The 22,499-nt window shown below is 40.5% G+C and overlaps 2 protein-coding genes across 4 annotated transcripts in view; one reads left to right on the forward strand and one right to left on the reverse strand.

The window, feature by feature from the left end:
• The window catches only part of atg7 (ATG7 autophagy related 7 homolog (S. cerevisiae)), a 40,847-nt gene extending 28,529 nt beyond the window's left edge, over window positions 1-12,318 (forward strand). For both annotated transcript variants that reach the window (XM_086086921.1, XM_086086920.1), the window contains exon 19: window positions 11,849-12,318. In XM_086086921.1, the coding sequence (XP_085943047.1) occupies window positions 11,849-11,881 (33 nt within the window). In that variant the 3' untranslated portion in view covers window positions 11,882-12,318. The remainder of the gene's footprint in view (window positions 1-11,848) is intronic.
• Window positions 12,319-12,369: 51 nt separating this feature from the next.
• vgll4b (vestigial-like family member 4b) overlaps window positions 12,370-22,499 on the reverse strand; it is a 31,255-nt gene continuing 21,125 nt past the window's right edge. For both annotated transcript variants that reach the window (XM_086086927.1, XM_086086926.1), the window contains 3 exons: window positions 16,343-16,616; window positions 16,144-16,261; window positions 12,370-14,892 (listed from right to left, as the gene is read on the reverse strand). In XM_086086927.1, coding sequence (XP_085943053.1) covers window positions 14,624-14,892; window positions 16,144-16,261; window positions 16,343-16,616 — 661 coding nt within the window. In that variant the 3' untranslated portion in view covers window positions 12,370-14,623. The remainder of the gene's footprint in view (window positions 14,893-16,143; window positions 16,262-16,342; window positions 16,617-22,499) is intronic.

Below are 22,499 nucleotides of genomic sequence, written 5' to 3' on the forward strand. Positions count from 1 at the left end.
ATAAAAGTATATATATTCTTCTTTAATTAAAGAAAAAAAATCTGTTCCTGAATCTTATCTAATTAATTAATTTGAACAAATCAATTAACATTCCAAACCTATGGTTAAGTGACGAAGGTGCTCTCATTGTGGATTTACATGTTTTTCATTAGACAGTGATGTTCTAACCAGCAGGCAATAAGACAAAGACGTTTTTAGCTAACCTTATTACTGTTCCGTCTATTATTAATAAATCCGTCCATGGGGTTGGTGTCATGAAAGAGGGTGCGGGGTGGAGGGCATCGGCACCCGCGCCAGCTGTCTCTCGCCAAAATGGGCTCATACAGAATTACCGATCATCAATCATAGGGGAGTTATTTTCATAAATAGGACCCTTAAAGCCATCTTTTCCCCCCGCATGCACGAGGAAACTATTTATCCTATACATGGCTCCTGCTTACTGGCGCCAGTAAGCTCAGTGAGATGTCTTCTTCTGGACTGGCAGCTGGCTGAAGTCTCCGTCAGACAGTCAAAAAGATCCGCTAGGCACAAATGGACCAGTAGGTGCTAATATCCATCCCTGTTTTAGCACCGATTCGTCCTCGTCTTTGCTAATTTATCAGCCCTATTCCCAAAATGTTTTTTTTAAATATGTTTTTACTTGTAAACATTCGTACGTCTTTGTGAGGCTCGTGTATCTTAACTAAAGGATGTTTTTATGACAGATTGTTTGTTAGCAGGTGTGCTAATCTATATCCGGGGTTGCTAGCAACAACATGGAAAGGGAGTTAAAGTTGACATGCAAAATGACAGGTTTTTGTGGAAGTAGCAGAAGGCCTTTTCACACTGCGCTTATGTTTTCATGGGTGATATAAATTTAAAATGATGATTTATATAGGCAGTGTTTTTTTTACTCATTCACTCCCAGCCATTTTCACTGAAGCAATCCCCTTCACTCCCCGCTGTTTTACTGAATTTTGACTGATTTTGCATGGCCCACAGAATATTGTGTTCTATTGCTCTAAAAACATAGAACCTACCAAAAGGAAGATTAGAGTCTCTTTTTTCATCAGGAAAATTAAAAAGTATATTTCTATCTGTTTGCGTTTTGCAGCAATTAGCATTAGAATATAGCTAAGTTTCATCATTATTCACAAATTTATTTAGAACTATGAGTAAATTAGCCTTTTTTTCAACATGGCCCTGGTTGATCTCTTTTGCTTTGCTGCCACCTGCTGGCCGTTTGTGTAATAACAAAAAAAATTCAACTGTTCTTTGCAGTTGAGGGGCTGCATCAAAGCCTTCCGTATGCTCTAGCACATAGGTGTCAAACTCAGGTCCTCGAGGGCCCCAGTGCTGCAGGTTTTGGATGTTTCCCTCCTCCAACACAGCTGATATATGATCAGCTCATCAGCAAGCTCTGCATAAGCCTGATAACGATCCTGCTGATTGGAATCAGCTTGTAGCCCTCGAGGACCGGAGTTTGACACCTATGTTCTAGTATTTAAAAGAAAACATAAAAACGTATAAATACGTCTTTGGGACACTTAAAATGTTTAAAATAGAATGTATTTATAAGTTTTTGGGAGCAAATGAGTTAAGGGAGTCATTATTTACTCTCTTTTTTTGCCTCCTTTTGACATATAATTGAGTCAACTCGAATACTAGAATATTCAACTTATCAGTGACATTAAAACATGAAATGAAAATGGCTTGAACATTAATGTTAAATTCAAAGCTCATCAAGGTCATGCGTGTGTCTTTCTGTACTTCTGTCTGGCAATGACAAAAAAACAACAAAAAAAACGTGATCCCTTGAGAACTAAATGTTATCAGCGTGTGAGGAACAAGCTGTATCCTGTCTCTGGTTTGTTTGGGGGGGATTTTAGTGTATGTAGACGTTGAGTGCGGAAAAGGTGCAAAGAGTTTGGACTGGAGCAGCTTCAGGATGAGAAGTGATGGGAGGAGAGCATTGGTCGTGATGTGTGGTGTGTGCCTGATTCCTTCCCTGAGGTAATCGGCGCTTGGAGATCTGACACACGCACACACGCACACACACAGGCCACAATGCCAACTCTTAATCTCTTCCCCCCGGGCACTGTTCTGTCCAGCACATGGAGGATAGCGATAGCATCGCGCCCTAGGAGATCCACAATGAAGAACACACACGCATACACACAGAATGTTTCACACACCCAAACATACAGAGAAAAGCGATACACATCTTTGGCATCATTTCCTTGACTGAATTTATCTCTGTGAAAAAAAGACCATCAGTTCATTTTTGGTTTAGCATGAAGTTTGTTGCTATGCTAATAGTTTCAAAGTAAAAAAAACAAACAAGATATTTGATTGTCATTCATTGATATCTCTGAAAAAGCCCCAAAAATAGATGGCGTTTCTGAATAATCGGATGTTCTTGTTTACAAAAGACACAATATTGAAGTGTATGAAAAGCCTCGGAATCGTCAGACACGTTTTCAGTAAGAAATCAAATCGGCCTTCTCTTCTACTTTGACATTTGTAAGAGTTGCTTTCAACTGTTTCTGACGTAGCGCCGCCCTGTCTGCGTAATACCGCAATTGCATTTAAAAAAAGACACAATACAGCGCAACCCTGGCCATATAATAACAGTTTTCATGATGTCAGGGGTTCTAAAGTCGGCTCCTAAATTCATATGCAGCAAAAAGGCTGCATACATTTTGCTTCTCAAGGTTGGCAGAACTCCAAATTGTGCAAAAATAAACGTGACTCACACTCACATTATTGAGTGCTCATATACATTACAGTATCCACCTCAGTTATGTTGTTAGCATTTTTGAAGTACTTTCCTTCGTCTCTTTGCAGCGTGAATCGTAATCCTCCAGCGGCTGAGTGTTTCGCTGAAGTCACAGTGAACAATTACTTATGTGTGTTTTCCCAAACAATTTCAAATTATGTTTGATTGGTCCTAAAATGGTGGCACAAAGAGCCTTTGTAGTGGAAGACTGACTGCTTGTTTGCTCTCATCATCCGTGGTTTACCAGGAACTTTGGAACCGTGTGTGAGTCAAGGCTTGTAAGCTTCATTAAGGCTTCAGTTCTCTTGAAGGCCTCGAGTTTTTTTTTTGTTTGTTTTTTGACCAACACGCTGATGGAAAGGCTCTCGGGATTTCATAATTTGGGGTTTTGTCGTGTTTGTATGTGCGTGGGGGGTGGGGGGTCCTTCTAGCCATTGCTCATTGACCACACATCATTTGGCTTTGAGTCATGTCTCTAATTAAACCTAGGGCAGGCCTCAACTGGCAACACTTGCACACACGCCGTCTCTGAAGTTGTTATTGCCATGTGGCTCGCTGCACATATGCTAATATTGCCCGACCACAGCAGAACAGACAGGCCTCATGCTCATCTGAGCTAAAGAGAATGGCATTCGGTAGAGGACCTCTGCCAAGGTTAACTAGTCAGGAGCAAAGAGTGCCGCTTCATTGTATGTTAGCATTAAGCTAGCGGTCTTTCGTATGTGTGTTTTCTTTTTTTATATTTATTTTATTTATATATATATATATATATAAAACGTTAATTTTGAGTTAATTTAAAGTTCCTTTAATACCACAATTTTTTTTTAAATACACGATTAATGACCGCCCCTTACTATTTTACCATTTTAAAAATGTGCAGAATTTCACAAGTTACTTCATGTTAAAGAATAGATAGCTTTTAATATGAACAGAAAAAGAAAGAAAAGAAAAATACACTGAGCTGTCACCAATGTCTTACAAATTGAATCATGCCATCTAGTGGCAGAAAAACTTACCTCAACACAAATCAATATCATGCTCCTATTTTTACAGTAACTGTACAGTACATCTTTTTAATTTTAACTCAATTTTATTAAGTATTATGACTAAAATATATTTTTTCCACTTTTATGTCAACAAGAGTATGAAAACTTAAAAAATATTTTACTGTACATTTTATTGTCTATTTAGAACAGATCTAAAATGTGTGGTTAATTGTGATAACATTTTAATCGCCTTCCACCCCTTATATATATATATATATATATATATATATATATATATATATATATATATATATATATATATATATATATATATATATATATATATATATATATATATATATATATATATATATATATATATATATATATATATATATATATATATATATACATTTGTTTTTTTTATGTGTTTTTTTTGTGACGCCCCTAAGGGCTTTTTTGGCCACTATTTGCAGAAATATGTTAAAAATTAAACTGTTGAGGCCTAATATCTTATTTGGGATTCAAACCTGAAAAATGTGTGTGTGTATATATATATATATATATATATATATATATATATATATATATATATAAAGAATTAGACTTTGAATAAAAATAGAAAAGCAACATTTTTTAAAAGGATACTGGACTTTATTTACTTTGTCCCATCCCATGGTCAACACAATTATTAACTTTCTCAAAGTCTGTAGTTAGATTTTGTGCAGTTCTGCTCACAGATCAAGAAAAAAAACCTTTGGAGGCAAATATTTAGTTTGGGGTGCCAAAATTGTGACGTTGACGAATGTGACTGTGAAACGATAACCTTCAAGTGTACAGGAAGTGTGTCCGAGAAGTTACCGGAGGAATGGGGGGCGGGGGCCTGATAGAGGGACAGGAAGAGGGACATGGGAACTAGGAAGATTACGAGGTGTAACAATAAAGAGAGAAGATTGTGGCAATCGTACGCCCAACTCAATGCCAATTGCCTTTTAGCTATTCTGCTGTATGTTGTTGACTTTCATCACTTTGTGCTCCTTTTTCGGGCTTTTGTGTAACACACGGGTTGATGACGCAACTGGTTGGTCCACAAGCCTTGAAGCGTTTATCAATGTATAATCTCCAAAAGCCTCTTGTTTACGTTATACACACTTCTTGTTTCTTCCTGCCATAATTTGTACCGTCATTAAAAAAATCTGCGAAAAATCAACATTTCAATCAGGTCATCTCTGTGACGACCCCTGGAGAGAGCAAAACATTTCAGGGAAAGCGCCGTTGAGAATCTAAATGAAGGTCGTGGGGGGGGGGGGGGGGGGGGGGGGGGGGGGCCCAGGAGAAACAACAGGACTCAGCTGTTGCTCCACAGGCCACCACACCCGGCCCAGAGCCACTCGGTTTGTTGTTGTAGCTGGCCTTTATAACTGTGGAGAGGCCAGCCAAGGTGGTGAGTGGGGGAGGAGCCAAGATACGAAATAGACAAGAAGAGCAAATGTGCGGAAATGGGACGAGCTCTTTTTCGTCTTTGCTTTGCAATGATGAGGTTCGGCTCGGAGCTTTGGGCTGTGAGTGCAGGTGCTTTGTTGGATTAACCCCAGTTTATGAAAACACGGGCGGGGGAGGGAGGAAAAGGGAGGTTGTTGATGGCACGACGTGACTTTGCTGGGACCGGCTTACGAGCTCTGTTCCCAGCAAAAAAAACGCACTTAAACGTCACCGCTTCCTCTCTTGTGTCACCGCGTAGCAAATTCTAGTGAGGAATCCTGGCAGGATTTGTTACGGTCATATATTTCCTCTATTCCCGTACTACTTGATGTATCAGAAGTACCCATATTGAACCCGGCGGTCATGATATTCTTTGGGCCCGCCTCTTCCTCTCTCCACACCCATTTCTTCCTCTTCCTGTCCGTGCGATGAGGTCGTGCACTCCCTTGTGTTCCCCCATGAGAGGTCTAATGAGGCTGGGAACAATGAAAACACAGCAGGGACTTTGGACAATCAATGGCGGAAATGGACGAGTGCTCCTGTCAGTCCAAAAAAAATAAATTCTTACAAAAATCATCCAATGATGGAAATATATACAATATGAAAAGAATGATATATGCTCCCTTTTTGTTGTATTTGAGATGTGTTTACATTTTAGAATCCATTATCTCATTCACTGCCATTGACGGCTATGGACGTCATTTTTAATGGGCTGGCAGTGATGAGATATTATTTTTCAAATTTTTAGGGATAGAGCGATAATTGGCATTCTTGGCGGCAATATTTGTAGCAGTCTTTTAAAGAAAAATCCAAAACATTTTAATCTCAGGGAACTATTGAAATTTTCCGTGAACTTAATTAAGAGATTCTGCTGGAAAACTTTTGTTGGTGTTCGACATTAAAATAAAGAAATGTGAAAGTTTAAAAAGAGGTGAGGTATTTTAAAATATTGGGAAAAACATATTTACTGTAGAAAACTATAGAGGGCTAGGGTATTTACTTGTTTCCGTTTAACTTTAACGTGCTGATAACCTTGGGCGCTCCCTGAACTTTTTTTTTTTTTAATTCAAACTGATGTCTATTGTCTACAAAAAAAAAAATCTGCTTTTTAAAAAGTCTAAACAATTGTTCAATGAACATGCTTTTAAGACATTACAACAAAGTCAAAATTGGCATTTGTGTAAAAAAAATTTTTACTGCAATATTCCTCCCCTCCTTTTTACTGAAAATAAATATCGGCTTCAAAGATCGATTATCGCCTCCTTGACTACTAATAATCGGTAAAGGCCCTGAAAAAACCATATCGGTCTATCTGTACTGTTTTTGTAGATAATAGCGGATGTTGAGTTTCCGGCCATTTCTGTCCACTGAAAGAAGTCATGCTTCACACAATGTTGCTAGAAGCACCTGCAACACAAGGCTACATTGTACCAAGCTGAAAAGGTTTGAAATCTGCAGGTCATGCACATCAGAGGCTGACCCACCTTTGACCGTCTCACCCCATTTCAAACCGTCTCCGACCACACGGTAGATTCCGCCATACTCCACAGGAATGTCGGAGGAGATTGAGGAGGTGGTCAGAGTGTCGCATGAGGTCATCATCAGTGTAATTGTTGCGCGTCATGGCAAATTTAAGCTCGACACTTTTATTGTATAGACATGTTGCATACGGTTTATTTTTGTGCATAGTCGCCTTCTTAAAATAATCGGCCAAGTTAAGTTTTCAGATTTTTCAGGAAACAAAAAATTTAGATGATTTATCAAAAGATATTCTTTTTTTGCAAAAAATTACATCTGCAATTATTTTAACTCATTCACTGCCATTGACGGCTATATTTAAACTATTCCTAGTAATTTAACATTTTTTCCACTTTTGGTATATGAGTATGAAAAACTTCAATTTTTTAATTTTATTCTACATTTAGAACAATTGAAGTCATGCGATTAATTACAATTAAAAATGTAGATCGCCTGACGTGATAAAAAAAAGATTATTTTATTTATTTATTTTTCTAAAATAGCTCAGTATTGTTCATTCGGTAATGTCATCATCATTGCTCTTTTTTTTTTGTAGGTGCGTGCGTGCGAGTGTGTTAAAAAAAAGATTATTAAAAACTAGGGGCGCCAGACGATTAAAATTTCTAATCGTAATTAATTGCATAACTTAACTAGTTAAATCACGATTAATCACAAATTTTATATATATATTTTTTTATAGGTTTTCATACTCTTGTTAACAAAAGTGGATTTTTTTTTTAACTAATAGAAATAGTTCAAATTAATTTTTGACGTCTATAGCCGTCAATGGCAGTGAATGAGTTAAGAGGGTGGCGATATGTAAAAAAATTTTTAAAAAAAATCTAGCTACAATAGCAACATTTATTTTAAATTCCCCAAACCATAATAGTGGCAATGTTCAGGCTCCATAAACACACAAAAAGCATATTGAACCCTAAAAATAGTCGTCCATTGTTGCTGTTTCCACACCGCTAATTAAAGCTTTGACGTAGGCCTCGCCGCCCGTTCCGCGTGGCCCGAGTTATTCTCTCCAAAACCCATATGCATTGTCCTCATTTTTTTCTCTCCTGCAACATTTCAAACATGTCAATTAAATGGAAAACACTGCCCGTCGTCTCCGTTTCTTTTGCGTCACTAAAACAAAAATAAAAGGTCCTCCTCCTCCTTCCTCTTTCTTTCTTGGTAGGCAGCACAAACCACATCAGTGTGTGTGGCCCACTAATTGCATATTACATGGAGCCAGTCTCCATGATGAAAGCTCCACTTTGTGCTTTGGTGTCACTTTTAATATGTAAAGCAGATGTGTGTATAATGGCAGAGCCCATCGCTGGTTGCGTAGGAGAGTCTCGCACCCACCGGGAGCCCACAAGCATCTAAGCTAAGTCCACTCGGTCGCGTTTTCGTACTGAAAGCTGGCCGCTTTCGTGCATGGGTTTCGATTCCCCGCTAATGTCCCAAAACCGAGCCACTGTCGTTCCAAGCCCAGATATAAAAAGTGGTGTAAAATTATGTTAGTAGCTTCTTTACTGTCAAACACAATCAATGCTATATTAGCCTCAGTAGCATTAGCAGATGCAGTAAAATGCATACTCTCGAGTGTTAGTACTTTTGCCACTTTGAGTTCTTTGAAACCAACAAAGTAAAAAAAAAAAAAAAAAGTGTTTCCAGATGTCGTCGTATTTCTTTAGAGGACAATAATAATTAGCCGCAGCTTCCGGCGAAACGTCTCACGCGACCGATCTCATCTCGGGATTAAGAGTGCTGCGATATCAGCAGCAGCGCAGCTGATGGCAAACACAAGCGCATTACATGCGGCTTTAGCAGAGAGGCGTCTTCAACTTGGGCCGGCCAGCAGCGATAAGACTGATTCGCATTTAGAGATGGCCGCTCGATCTGTGTGTGCGCGTGTATTTGTTTCGGTTGTTGTTGTCGTCGGTCCGTTTCATATTCCCTTCCTGTCTTGTATGGTGCTAACTCAACCTACAAGCTTGATTTGTTCTGGGACTAAGATTGTGATTACATTTGTTTGTATCTTGCTGAGATGCGGGATGCTGTGAGGTTTTAGTGTGTTCGCATGTCGCCATATCCGAAATCTAGACTAAAAAAATGGAGAAGTTGTAAGTCAAGGTACAGTGGTATTAAAATTTAGTTTGTTGACTACAGCAAGTCAGCTTGCTAGTTAGCTACTTAATTAACGAGCTATTTATTTAGTTAGCTCGCTAGCTAATTAAATAATGCTGGCTTCGTGTAGTATCGAAAATTATGGTAAATACCACGTTGAGTAGAAAATTACACGCATGTCGTATTTTCTACTGGGAATTTATTTTGATACCCGAGTTTCCGAGCTGAGAGACCTTTTCAAGTTTCGACATGGCGGGGGGCGCCGAAGGATTTGAGAATGGCAAGAAATATCAACACTTATAAGGGCGTTAACGTCCGCTAGCAGGTTGTTTTAAAAATCGACACAATTACGTAGCATACGCAATTCAATGCCCTGTTCCTTCACAACTCATTATTTGTCGTAATTATTCGGTTTTACCAGCAAAGAGTAAATCAGCTGCTTTGTGTTTTATTTTTATTTTTTTTATGCTATAACAACAAAAGCACATGAACAGAACTCGGTCGTAAAGTTTCCGAGCGGTAAGGTCCATCTTTCCCATAGCACGTGAAGCCAGGGTAACTCCCTAGCTCGCTATTTGGTTAGCTTGCTAGCTAGCTAGCCAGGGATTACACAATAAATACTCAACCAGTAGTTAGTTTGGGACTTGATGTTAAAAAAACAACAACTGTTATTTAGTCATTTAGCTAGCTAGTGGAATTATACAAAAACTACACTTACAATGGTTAGCTAGTTGGCTACCTAGCTTCTTATTTAGCTATGCTAGCTAGCTAGTTAGTCAGTCAGTTAGCAGGTTTACTCAAAACAATATTTAACCAATAGCTACGTTGTGGCTTTATGTTGAAAACAAAACAAAACACTAAACTAACAGTCATTTTGTTAGCTAGCGGGATAATACAAAAAACTAGACTACAATGCTTAGCTAGTTAGCATAGGTTTTCATTATGATCCCAATGGTCACAGGAGCACTGTTGTTCCGAAACGGTGTGGGATTTAAAAAAATTAATAATAATGAATGTTATTTCACAAGCTATCATGTTATTTGTGACCCAGCGTAGCATAGTGTAGAGAAACAAAATATTAGTTTGTCAGTTCTCTTAATTTCAAGTATTCCGGCGCCGCCAACTTGTTGGCTTCACTTCCCTGCTCCTTTTCATGTTACATAAGACAACCCCCTTTACCCCCCCCCCCCGTCTTTTATTTCGTTCAAATCCGACCCGCACGCACGCTCACGCGGACGAGCGCAGCATGGCAGGCACCCAGAGAGGCTCACGGCCTTTCAAAGAGCTTCTTTTTTTTTTGCTCGCCGTCCTTTTGATGCCGGCTGGCCAGCACAAATGTCGTCCTTTGATATGAGTTTGTCCTCCATTCTCCACACCGTTCGGGAACCTCGGCAGCCTGGAGCCAACCTATAACCAAGGTTTTTTTTTTTTTTAACTAACACAAAGCAATACAATAAGCTCTATTGCATTAAATGATCATATTTGTTATAATAACAAAATGTATGGAATGAGGCCTTCGCGTCTGCATGACGACAACGTTGAGTCGCATTTGCGAGTCCCCGTTGAGGTCTGCGCCGGAATCCGCGCACGGCTCAGCTTGGAGGTTTCAAGCAGCACTTTCCACGGAATGCCGCATGGATGTGTCAAATGTGAGCGTGCGCGCGCGAGCGTATGTATGTGTGTGTGGGGGTGTGTGTGTGTGTGTGTAACATTCCAGGCAGTGTTAGAGGTATGTGAATTACGTCTTACAAGAGCGGGAATGTGAAGAATCCGCTGCCACGAGGAGACCACTTTTGTTTACTGACACAGTGCTGCCAGGGAGCTTGAGCCGCAGTGTGCGTGTGCATGTGTGTTTGTGTGTGTGTGTGTGTGTGTGACATGCTCCTGTCACTTCCTGATAATAAAGCTCTTCAGTCATGATTGCAATTACAGTGGAACCCTCCGAAGTAGAACACAAGGGGTTTCAAAAAAAACATTTAGACTTTTAGTCGGTACTCTGGCAGGCCCCGAAAATGTGCAAAGGTTTAAAAGAATGCTTTTCATGTTAGGCAAAATTATGAAGGAAAAAGTAATAAGTAAATGTGGGAAAGTGCTGGAGAGAAAAGTCATACAATAACATGATTCTAGTCAAAACAAACAAAATATTCAATTTAAGTTTTTTTTTTTTTTACTTACTAAGATGGCTGCGGTAGTCGTCGTAGGCCTTAAGTGTGTTTCTAGTCGGCACTCTAGCAGCCCCCCCAAAAAAAGTCGACCAAAATTTCTTCACAGCTTTATCGACTATTTGGGGTCAGACTCGAGATAGTTAAGCTGAGCAAGTGGAGCTGAAGTCAAAAGTCGGATGGATGCATGTTTCTAGTCGGCGCTCGAGCAGCCATAAAAAAACTAATTTTATCGTCACTGATACTGACCCAAATTTTAGCGGGGTTATAATAGTTTTGTTTTTATTATTATTATTATTTAGTTTAGTTCTCATTTCATTTGGATTTTTTATTTATTTATTTTTTTACAAAATTACTTGGTTTTATTTATTTATTTTAGCAGGTTTGTTAGATTTTTTTTTTCTTTTTTAATACTTGTAGGGATATTTTTTAATGGGTTCTTTAAAAAAAAACGATTTCTGGATGACAGATGTATAGACAGACAGACATTGTCATCGTAATTATAATTTTGGAAACCAAATGTTTTTGTTTTTTTAAGCACAGTTTTTATTTTGGTATACGAAAAAAAAATTTGTTTTTGTTTTCGTTAATTATAATAACCTTTGTTTGTAGTCGGCGCTCGAGCAACCCAAAAAATGCAACTGAATTGTTATAACATTCCATCTGACCCAAGATGGCAACATAACTGCTCGCAGTTTTCTCGTCAGCATTTTTGCAGGGGACTAACTTGTGCTAACTCCATTTTTTTTTTTTATTAAATTCTTTCAAATATTGTACAATATTTGGAGTACTAATATGTGTTATGCTGTATTCTTCAACAGATTTGGGATATGAGCGATGACGAGAGCATCTGAGGAACCAAAAATCACAGCCATCCCGTCACAGATCACTCACTTGGGAAGACTTTTGTGGTTGAAAGATTAAAACACTCACCTTGAGACAAGTTTCCATTAACTCCACGCCCCCCCCCACCCTCAAAAAAATTGTTTAGCCTTGAATGCACCATTTCAGGTGTTTTGATTGTGAATCGGTGACATTTGCACATTGGATGTTCACTTCATTTTTTGTGTAGTCATCAGCAACCAAATGGTGTTTGTTACTCAAATGTTTTGATTTTCATGTGCGGTAAAACATATATTGCAACTTCTGTATCACTCACTACACATTGTCCCTTCATTTTTAAAACCTTATATTGGTTGTCATTTGATTCTGCGTAATATATTACTGTATCAGTGTGCAATTGTTATCAATATTGGAGCAAAGGTTAATAAAAGGTGTCTTTATATCTGAACGCGTCGGTTGCAAGATCATCCCTTTGAGTAAAGTAAAACACAGTCAGGTGGTGATTTAAAAGCACTTTATTGTTCATCGAGGCTACTTTACGTACAAAAAAAGGTGGCCTGCCAAAACCTTTTCAGTAGGAGACACAGAGCCACATACTGTATTTGTATTTTTGTTTTGTTTACAGTTGAGTGATCCAAACATGTACATGCTACTTGTAAAAAAAAAAAAAAAAAAAGATTCCCAGAATGTGATTGGTCACCGCATCGTCCATATTGATTCGAATGAAAGGCTTGCATTTGTTTGACAAATGTTGATTTTTGGAAGACGTGGATGAAAAAAAAAAACGGCCCATCAGTTAACTGCGCTGACCCGAGTGGCAAAGTCTTATCGGACTTATTGGGTCAAGTTTTTTTTTTTTAATCATTATTATTAAATAATTGCTGGATTTAGAAATTGTCACTGACAATGTCCAGTGGCTTTTTTTTGTGTGTGTTCCTGCACTTGAACCTTTTTCAAGACAAACAACAAAAAAGATCAACTTTTTCAACATGAAGGAAAAAAATGATTATAATAAGAGGACAGGAAGAAAAAAAAATTAAATAGCTACATATCATTAACAAATTATTGTTCCTTGAAAAATACCTATGATTTGTTTTCTCTGTACATCCGTTACGCACAGCGTAATGATGGTCTTATAGTTTACTTATTAAAAAAAAAAAGTCATTTTCCTACAGTGTGTGTGTTGTAGCAGACAGGCAGCCATTAAAACTGGAGCGTGGTAGTGAAATGATAAAAAGTTAGCAAGCGGTTGATGTCACGTTTCGCCACGTGCAGAAGCTCAGCTCCTGCGAACACCATTTTTCCTATCGGCCGCCATTTTAGTTGTAGTCCTCTTGATGTCATGCACTAGTTACGAATGGAATGTGTGGATGACACTTCTTTGTGAGCGTTTCCACAAAGCGCTTCAATTCAGTACAGCTTGGAAGGAATAACGACGACGATGGAAGGGAGCCGCCATTTTGTGTTCTTTCCATTTCGTTCCTCACTATCGCACAATTCTCTGTCAACCAATCAATGTACTGTGGTGTAACTCCGCCCCTTTATGCTGCACCCCCAGTATCAAGCATGGCTGTCAAAAAGTTCTGTTTTCGGAGGTGGTAAATAAAGTAACAGTTTGGCTCTGATGCTAGCTAGCTAGCTCCCTAAAAGGTAAACAAGTACGATGGGAGCTAGCTAGCTAGCACCTGGGGCTGAACCGTACTGCTTGGCGGAAACTTTAGAACGGGACGTCCGCGAGCATGCCGTGCTACGGTGCGCTAGCATGCAGTACCACCGATGGCTCAACATCAACGCTTGGTTTTGTTGTTTTAGTTTTGTTAGCAAAATGTTAAGCAGAGCCTGTCCGCTAGCTCATGATGTTTGCTAGCACACTTAAAAAAACAACAACAACAAAAACGCACACAACTTTGTAACATCAACAATATAACAACATGGAGCACAACTGATCCAGCAGTGAGTGTATATTGTCTAAACGCGTGTTACGAGATAACAATCCAAGAAAAAAAAAAAGGCTAATTAGAAGTAGTTGAAATGCTTACTAATAGATACCAGCTATTTAAAACAAAAATACATGCATGTTTAAAAAAAAAAAAAAACAAGCATTCCTTGACCTTTCATACCTCAGCTAGCTGAAGTGAAGCTGTCTCGTCTGACAATCAGCTCCTTCTTTACTGCTAGCGTTAGCATTAGCACGCTATTGTTTATTGCGACAGGCTGCGAGAAACAAACTTCGTATGCATTTGCAACCCTTGAAACCCAAAAAATGGCTCAATACCCTAATTTTGAAAGTGGAACCTAAATCCTAATCTATAGCCGAAATGTCAAAAGTGAGTTGAAATTCTAACTCGACATTTTAACAGTGACATCACGAAACCCCGATTGTACACCAGATTTGAAACCCTAAACCTAATTGAAAATCCGAACTCTGGCTTGAAACCCTGCAGAGGTTGGATGCGTCGTGTGAAAGGGGCTGAAGGTTTCTTCGATAGCTTTTTGTTTCTCGCTTTTGTGTCTTTCAGATGCCAAATAGCAAAACTACACTTAAACAAAACCAAAAAAAAAAACGATCTACAAGACAAAAAGTTTTCTTTATGTACAAATAACTACAGAAGGCTCGCGAGGACGCCGCGTTCAAGTTCCTCATTGCTCCTCAGCGGGGGTGATTTGTGTTAAGCAGACCAGCAGGCTGGGCGCTCCCTCAAGGAGGCCGGAGTCGGGGACCAGTCCCTCTTGGAAATCTCCTCCAATCCCCTTCAGGAGACCAGGGAAGGGGAGTGGTTGTGGTTGATCATGCGGCTGTCGGGCGACGAGTTGGGGCTGCTGGCGGACGACGACGGCGCGCTCTTGTTTTTGATCTGCAGCCAGGTCTCGCCCAGCGCCTTGGCGAAGTGGTCGTCCACCGAGCCCGTGATGGACACCGAGTTGGTGGCCGTGGCCGCGGCCGCCACTTCGGGCTCCTTGTAGTTTTTGCCCAGGCTGCGGCGGAAGTGCTCTTCGATGACGGGGTCGCACGCCGTGTTAGCTGTCACAAAAACAACAACATGTAAGCCGTTTCAAACGCACAATCCCAAAAACCTTGATTGATTCAATTCGTCAAATTAACGTTGAAATGCGTCTTTTTCCAGAGTAGAACTTTCAAACCAAACACACGACAAGAAGAATGACATCCACTGTATATTTAAATACAAAGCATGCTACGTTTTTAAAATGTCGCTAGCTATGCTAATGGAGGATTCCCATTCAAATGCTAACGGAGGTTTGCATCGACTTCGGGAGTGACAGTCCTTCAAATAGCGAATATGCACACACAAATGTTGCGGAAACGCATACCCACAGGTAAGATAACACAACACAAAGGGACAAATTCTTCCCAATATGTGACAAATGAGTTATTTTAATAGAATTAAATCGCAAATTTCGTCGGCTGTCATTGTAAAAATGTACACACGGCACCACACTGCCCCTAAGAGGCCAAAATGTGCAGTAACACCCAATATTTGTTTTCAACTGCTATTTTAGTGCATATTCTTATTTTAATTTCTTACTAATTAGGGCTGTGCAATGAATCAAAATTAAGTTACAATTTCAATTATTACACTCCACAATTACAAAATCAACATAATCGTAAACACAAATAAAAGATTATTAATACTAATATTGAGTTGTTCAAATTTATATATTTGAACTTTTTTCATAATGACTAATTTGATTGCTTAATATTTTTTACATGTTGAAACATTTAGTTTTGCACCAAAACACAAATGATTCAAATTAATCATGATTAATATTTTCTTAATAATCGAGCAGCCCAATTTCTCTTAAGTCATACTAAAAGCTAGAGTTTTTTTTCAAGAATTCTACAAAATTTACTTTCCTCAAAATTCAAGGATACAACATTTTTTTTATCATACAAACACACATTTCCACAAGACAGGACAATATACAAACACTGAGGGTAATGTAATGCTTAAGTTTGAAAATAAAGAATGAAAATGCAAGAGGCTTAAATTTCACATGATATTTACAAAGTTATTTTAATACTTGACAAAAAGAATAGTGTTCAAGAATAAAGTGTTCAACGTGAATGGATGACTGGCCATAAGGCTATGATCATACTTTTGAGGAGTTGAAAAATAGTATGTGCTAAAATCAATGAATAACTTAATATTAATCATGATTTCAATCTCAATCAAAATAATTGTAATTATAATTTTTTCCATAGTCGTCCAGCTCAAGCGCGCGCGTGTGTGTGTGTGCGTGCGCGTGCACTCACTGTGGACTCTCCTGTAGTTGTTTGTGAGGCTTGAGCAGCCATTGTGGGAAAGCGTGCAGTGTGACAGGTTACAGTTGCGATTATTAGCAGGGGCGCACGTGATCACGGAGGGACGATTCTGACAAAAAAGATAAAAACACACATTACACAAAGAAACACGACGTCTCCACATCAACAAGTCCCGAGCGTCAATCATCACCTGCTGGCGTTCGGCCACGGCGACCGCGTGCGGCACGGCGACCAGAGTTGCCACGCTGCTTCGATCCGCCATGCCGCTGCTCTTGGTGAGCGCCAGCGGCTGGTCCATGGCGGCTAAACTGGCCAGGTGGTGGTGGTGGTGGTGGTGATGCTGGAGGTGGGCGTGGCCGTACAGGTGGTTGGCGTGGACGCCGAGAGCGCCGGGCACCACCACACGCTCCATGGGACTCCGGTTCTGGTCCTTGGAGGAGCTGCGATAGTCTCCGTGAGGTTTCCTTGGGGGAGAGGGGGGGGGGGGTTAAAAAAATATATAAAATTACTAGGCTGAACAATTAAACTCAAATTGACGTCGCAATTTAAAGTGGAAGTCAACCTTAAACATTTCTTGACAATAATATGTTACATGACATTCTGATTGATATTTCATTTGTGGAATAAGAGTTATGAAGCAAAATCCAGCTGTTGTTATCCATCTCAGGGGGCGGCCATTTTGCCACTTGCTGTCGACTGAGGATGACATCAATGCTGCTCAGGGCTCAGGCAACGACCAATCACAGCTAATCTGTTTTCTGAAGCTGCGATTGGTTGTTTACGTGAGACTTGAGCAACGTTATGTCATCTTCAGTCAACACTAAGCGGCAAAATGGCCGCCTTCTCATATTGATAAAAACTGCTGGATTTTGCTGCTTAACTCATATTCCACTAATGCAATATTAACCAGAATACCTTATTTAGACTAGTGGGGCTCCACACCATCTTATCCCCCCCCCCCCCCCTCACACACACACACAAAATTGGGGTTTATCTTCCTCTTTAATTAAGTGTATATGAACATGTGGAATATTCGTTTTTATTCCTCTTGTGGCGGCCATTTTGCCACTTGCTGTGAACTGAAAATTACATCATCGTTGCTCAGATAACGACCAATCATGGCTCAGCTTGAGAAAACAGGTGAGCTGTGATTGGTCGTTACTTATCTCATTCACTGCCTGCCAAGTAGTTGTCAATGGCAGTGAATGACTTAAGCCCTGAGCAACTATGTCATTTTACGTCGACAGCAATGTGGCAAAATGGCCGCCACCTGAGATGGATGACAACAGGTGGATTTTGCCACTTGATTCATATTCCATGTATTTAGACTAATGGGGCTGCATAGAACACATTATTGTAAAGTAAATTTTGGGGTCGACTGCAAGTTAAAGTGTTTAGTAAGTTAACGCGTCTAATTGAAGTCAAGAAACTGACTTTCATATGAATTTATGTTCTATTGCCTGTATTTTTGCATTAGCCTGACCTACAAGACACAACATTTTAGTATAATAAATTTGATACGGTTTATTGTAATACATAATAATAATAATAATAATAAATTAGAAGAAGACCTTGAAAAAAATTATTAACATCACAATATTGAGGAAAAAGAAGAAAAAAATTTGCATTGCAATTCTGAATCTGTCCGTGTAAGAGTTGAAGGTCGGGATGGCGGGACGGTGGTGTCAGATTCACTTCTGCTGCTGCATTCACTGGCTTGCTGGATGAACTAGGATTATTTTGCCATCGTCTGTATATGATACTTTCCAAAACGCAGAGGTTGTTGTAAACGTACGCCCGTCGCCCAGTCGTGCCTCATATTGTGCGCCCGCTTGCTCGCACTTTAACAGGTAGCAATTATGTTGTTGAGTGAGTCAAAAGCAGTCTGCTTCAGTCCGTTCGTGTGTGTGTGTGTGTGCGTGTGTTCAGTTGTGTATAACACCCTTCTTGCAGCTCCACTTCCCTCCTACAATTTGAGGCCCAGCAAAGGGATCGGGAAGTGTACCCATCTTTTTTTTCTTCCCCGCCACGCTCGCATGAACACAGCTGGGAAAATGCATCAAAATGGAGCTCCATATAAACACATATTGACAAAGGCCTCTTCATTCAGAAGCAGACAGGACATTTCCACAGTCATCATGTCAACGGTGAATGAGAACATCAAGACTCAATAGGCACAATGGTGAAAATGCAAGACCCTTAAAAAAAAAAAAAAGTTAAAAAAAAAAATGCTTGTTTGGATGCGAATGCCGATGCTCGTTGGGACATGTGACCAAGCAACCTGACTGCTGGCTCAAGCATCTGGACTCCACAACAGCATCTAACCACAAATAAATTGACCCCCCAACACACAATACTGACTGTGGACAGACGAAGAGCAAAGGAGACGTGGGGGGTTATAAGTGGGGCTGTGTGTGAATGGCCATGTCTTGGACTACAAGAAAGACTTGTTTCCTTCGTTTGTGCCCAAAGCTTACATGAGCAAAGAGGGACTACCCCCACCCCCCCCACCCCACTCCTTACTTTGTCTAGTTCTTTCACCGTCTGCTGCAAACTTCCTGAGAGATTTGGCAGCGTTCCTATAAAGCAACAACCCACACACACTCACAAACACATGACATCGGGTTGCCATTTGCTTTCTCTCAAGTTCCATCACATACGAACTGAATCAACTCGAGAACGCAGTACAAGACTTGACTCGAGATAGCAAGCATGCTAACGAGAAGGGCTGGACTGGCCATCTGGCATTAAGGGCAGATGCCCGGTGGACCGGCGTCTTTTGGGGCCAATGCTGTGCTTTTTAGTTTTTTTCCCCCCTCCATTTTACCCCAAGAGACTGGCCCACAATTTAGAAGGACGAGTCCATTAATCCATTTTGAAAAATGCCAGGGCCGATTTTTTTTGTGCCAGTCCAGTCCTGCTAACGAGCGACAGGATGTTCATGCTGCCTTTTCCTCTACAGCTGTGACAAATGCAAGACATGCTAACAAACCACAACAATGCAGAACGAGGGGAGTCCTGTATTTACTTGGTCATGGTCAGGAGACACATTTCTCTTCAAGAGTAGAAACAGACAACATTCTTCTCATTTGGTTTTCTTTTCAGGAATCTTGGAAATCCTGGTAGACCGGGTGTACTTTTTTTCCCCTTAAACTCTATTGGTCACTAAACTGAGGCCCCCCATCTTGTCTCCTTCCCGAGTGTTTGGGTTCTTCCCAACTTCAAGCACTGCCAAAACACAGTCGTAGTCATACCGCCAAGCCAGAGGGGCCCGGTTGCAGGAGCCAGAGAACAGAACCAATCAATAGCGGAGCAGTCAAATCCTCCGTCGGCCCCGAGCCTAAGCATTGGCCCAACACACACTGGGCTTGATTTTGTGCCATCGGGCAACTAAAAACCCACCTGCTTGCTACTCGTGCCAGCTGGTCCGACTGCACAATCAAAGTTGCTTGACGAAGCCTTCTTTTGTTGACATATTTGTATTGAGCATGTGTGGTGAATCTCGCAGATTTGATTTGGGTTGACTTGTGAAAATGAGAACCATGTGATTGGCATTGGAGCACATCACATGATGAGCAGACGTCGTTTCAAATCTATTTTACAAGGCTCTGGCTTATGCGCAGCCGGGCATTAGTGGTGGCGGCTGTGGCCTGCGCTTACAGGAGGATCCCTTCGTTCTAAATCCAGAGTCCAACCCTCCACCTAAAACGTATCAAGGATACACTTCCATATGACTACTGTGCTTTATTGCAGAACTGCCCCGTCTGTCATTAAGTGCAGCCGTTTAAGCGACGCCTGTTTTCATGTCAACCCCGGGGGACTGTCGTCGGTGCTGTGACCGACTTGTGTCCAAAAGTTTTTATAGTAGGGCAGAGCAGCAGCTACTTGGGAGTTGGTATGAGGCAACAAAAGACTATCAGCATTTGAGCTTCTTTTTTTTGTGTGTGTGAAAATTCTTTAACAGGATGGAAGAATTTCTTCATGGTTGGCGGTTTCTTACCTGAATGAGTTTTTAATGGTCAATTTTTGGCTTACTATTCCGACCTTAAAGGAGAAGTCAACCCAAAAAATAATAATCTTGGCAATAATATGTTCTATGTAACCTCATGAGTTTAAATACAGTATTCTAGTTAATATTGCATTAGTGGAATATGAGTTAAGTTAAGTTATCATCAATATCAGAAGGCGGCCATTTTGCTATTTGTGGTCGAGTGAAAATGACATCACAGTTACTCAGGTAGCAGGTAACATCCAATCACAGCTCAGCTTCAGAAAGCAGGTGAGCTGTGATTGGTCATTGCCTGAGCCCTGAGCAACTGCGATGTTCACAAAATACGCCAAAGCAGAAAATGCATGGAGAAAAGTATTTTGTAAAATCAACACTAAAACATATTCACTTTGTTCTCCTTGAATCATAATCCTTCATTTTACCAAGACTTTTTGGACAATTCTATGCTTGGCTGTGCATAAAGCAAGGCCCATAAAAGGCTCGCTTGGATGAGGTTGGTGTGGAAATCTTAACGCCATCAAGCGCTGTTGGGACGATCAAGAGCAGAGATTACAGGCCTGACCCTCTTGTTCAACGCCAGGGCGAATAAGCAGAAACATTACAGTCCTTCCAATTTCACTTCCAGACACGTGTTGTGCTACTTTAAGCCATTTAAATATAAAGAAAAAAATAATATTTGTTTTTTTATGTATTTTGGTTCACTTGTTTCAGTTTAAAACTAAACTTGCAGGGGGGGAGGGAAAACAAACACTTCTCCAGGAAAACCCTCCCTATAAATCTTAAAACTGGGCAGATGTTGATATCCTCAGAGCGATCCGTGGAGACGGCGAGAGAGCGAATGACACACACAGGAAACATCTGGGAAGAATCAGTGTGTAGAGAAAAGACAAAAAAGAAAAAAAAGCTAAAAGAGGGGGCGGATGAAGGCACAACCACAGGTTACAACCAGGCCCGAGCTCTGCGCGAAGCCACAGAATGGAAATATACAAATATATATATAGAAAGTCAACCGCACTGCTGATCCAGAATATGTTTTTTACACCTAAATAAAGTTTACTTTCCAAGCTTTAGGCGGATGTTAAAAAATGAAACCTACTAAGAAAAAAAATCTGACTGACAGTATTATTTGAGTTTCCTTCCACTCTGGCAAAAACACTTCCTATATAGGATACAGGTGAGAAAAGTAGCTTATATAACAAGTCTCGCTAGCCTTTAACACCATTCTGACACCACGCGTGCTGCAGCTGTACAACATCTCCGCACATTTTCACTCAAACGTGCTTGCCAGCTAAGTGACTGCAGAAAGTCCTTTGTAAAGCTGCGACAGACCCGATGCGGGAACCCCAACAAGGGTGCAAAGGAAACATCATGTGCTTGCATGAACGCACACTGACTGCAAAAAAAGGAACCCACATGCTTTTGACCAGCTTTGATCATACGTTCTCGCACGCTTTCTTCCTCTCTCTCATTTTCGTTTTCCTCCCGTTGGGGCCCCTGGAGAAACATCTTAAGAGGACAGAAGAGGTTCCGAGTGAACTGTACTACAAATAAGCCCAATTTCAATTTCAGGCCTACTACAAACGCTTCCTACAACATGTGACAAAGAAGCAACTTTTTGCAGTTCAAACCGCGTGGGGGGGGGGGGGGGGGGGTCCTGCTCTTATGTGAAAAAAGAGACGAGAAGCAAAAAAAGCAATGGGGACTTTTACACTGGCGGGTTTACAACTGCTGAGTGGCGCCCAGGAGGGCAGGCAGCAGCAAGCTTCCAGCCCGCAGGCTCCAGTGAATGGGATAAGGCTTCTTTGTTCCAGACTCCGCCTCCCTCCTCCTACATGCGCAACCACTACATGCGGATGCTTAGAAATCAGTATTTAAAAAGGACAAAAATGGGAAATATTTGCTTAAAATGGGCCTACCAGCTGCCACTCAAAATAATTGGCACGTTTAAAAAGTCCATGCTGAAAATGTCAGCTTCAATTTGGTTTTCAAAAAAAAATGAAAAGAAAATATAGAGGCATAACTGTAAAAAGAAACCATGCCTTTCTGTACAAGTTTGCTGCAGTTTTGAGCTACATACAATGCTTGTGTCCCCCACACAGCAATATCCTTTTATGTCTAGCCTGTTCATGTGCTTGAAGGCACCTTAAGCTATTTGTAAGTCAAATCCAATATATGAAAAGCAAAACACCAGACAACAGTTGAGCCTTTATCTGTCTTGTGAGAAGTGTATGTGTGCGTACAAGCGGCTTGAGTTTGTTCAGGCACTTTTGCCCCCCCCCCCCCCCCCCCCCCCCCAATACTGACGGGCTTCTTGAGATTGGACAACAAAAGGAGAGGC

The sequence above is a fragment of the Leptonotus elevatus genome, chromosome 10 (assembly GCF_054856555.1).
Source record: "Leptonotus elevatus isolate MCC_2025b chromosome 10, RoL_Lele_1.0, whole genome shotgun sequence".
NCBI classification, from domain to species: Eukaryota; Metazoa; Chordata; class Actinopteri; order Syngnathiformes; family Syngnathidae; genus Leptonotus; species Leptonotus elevatus.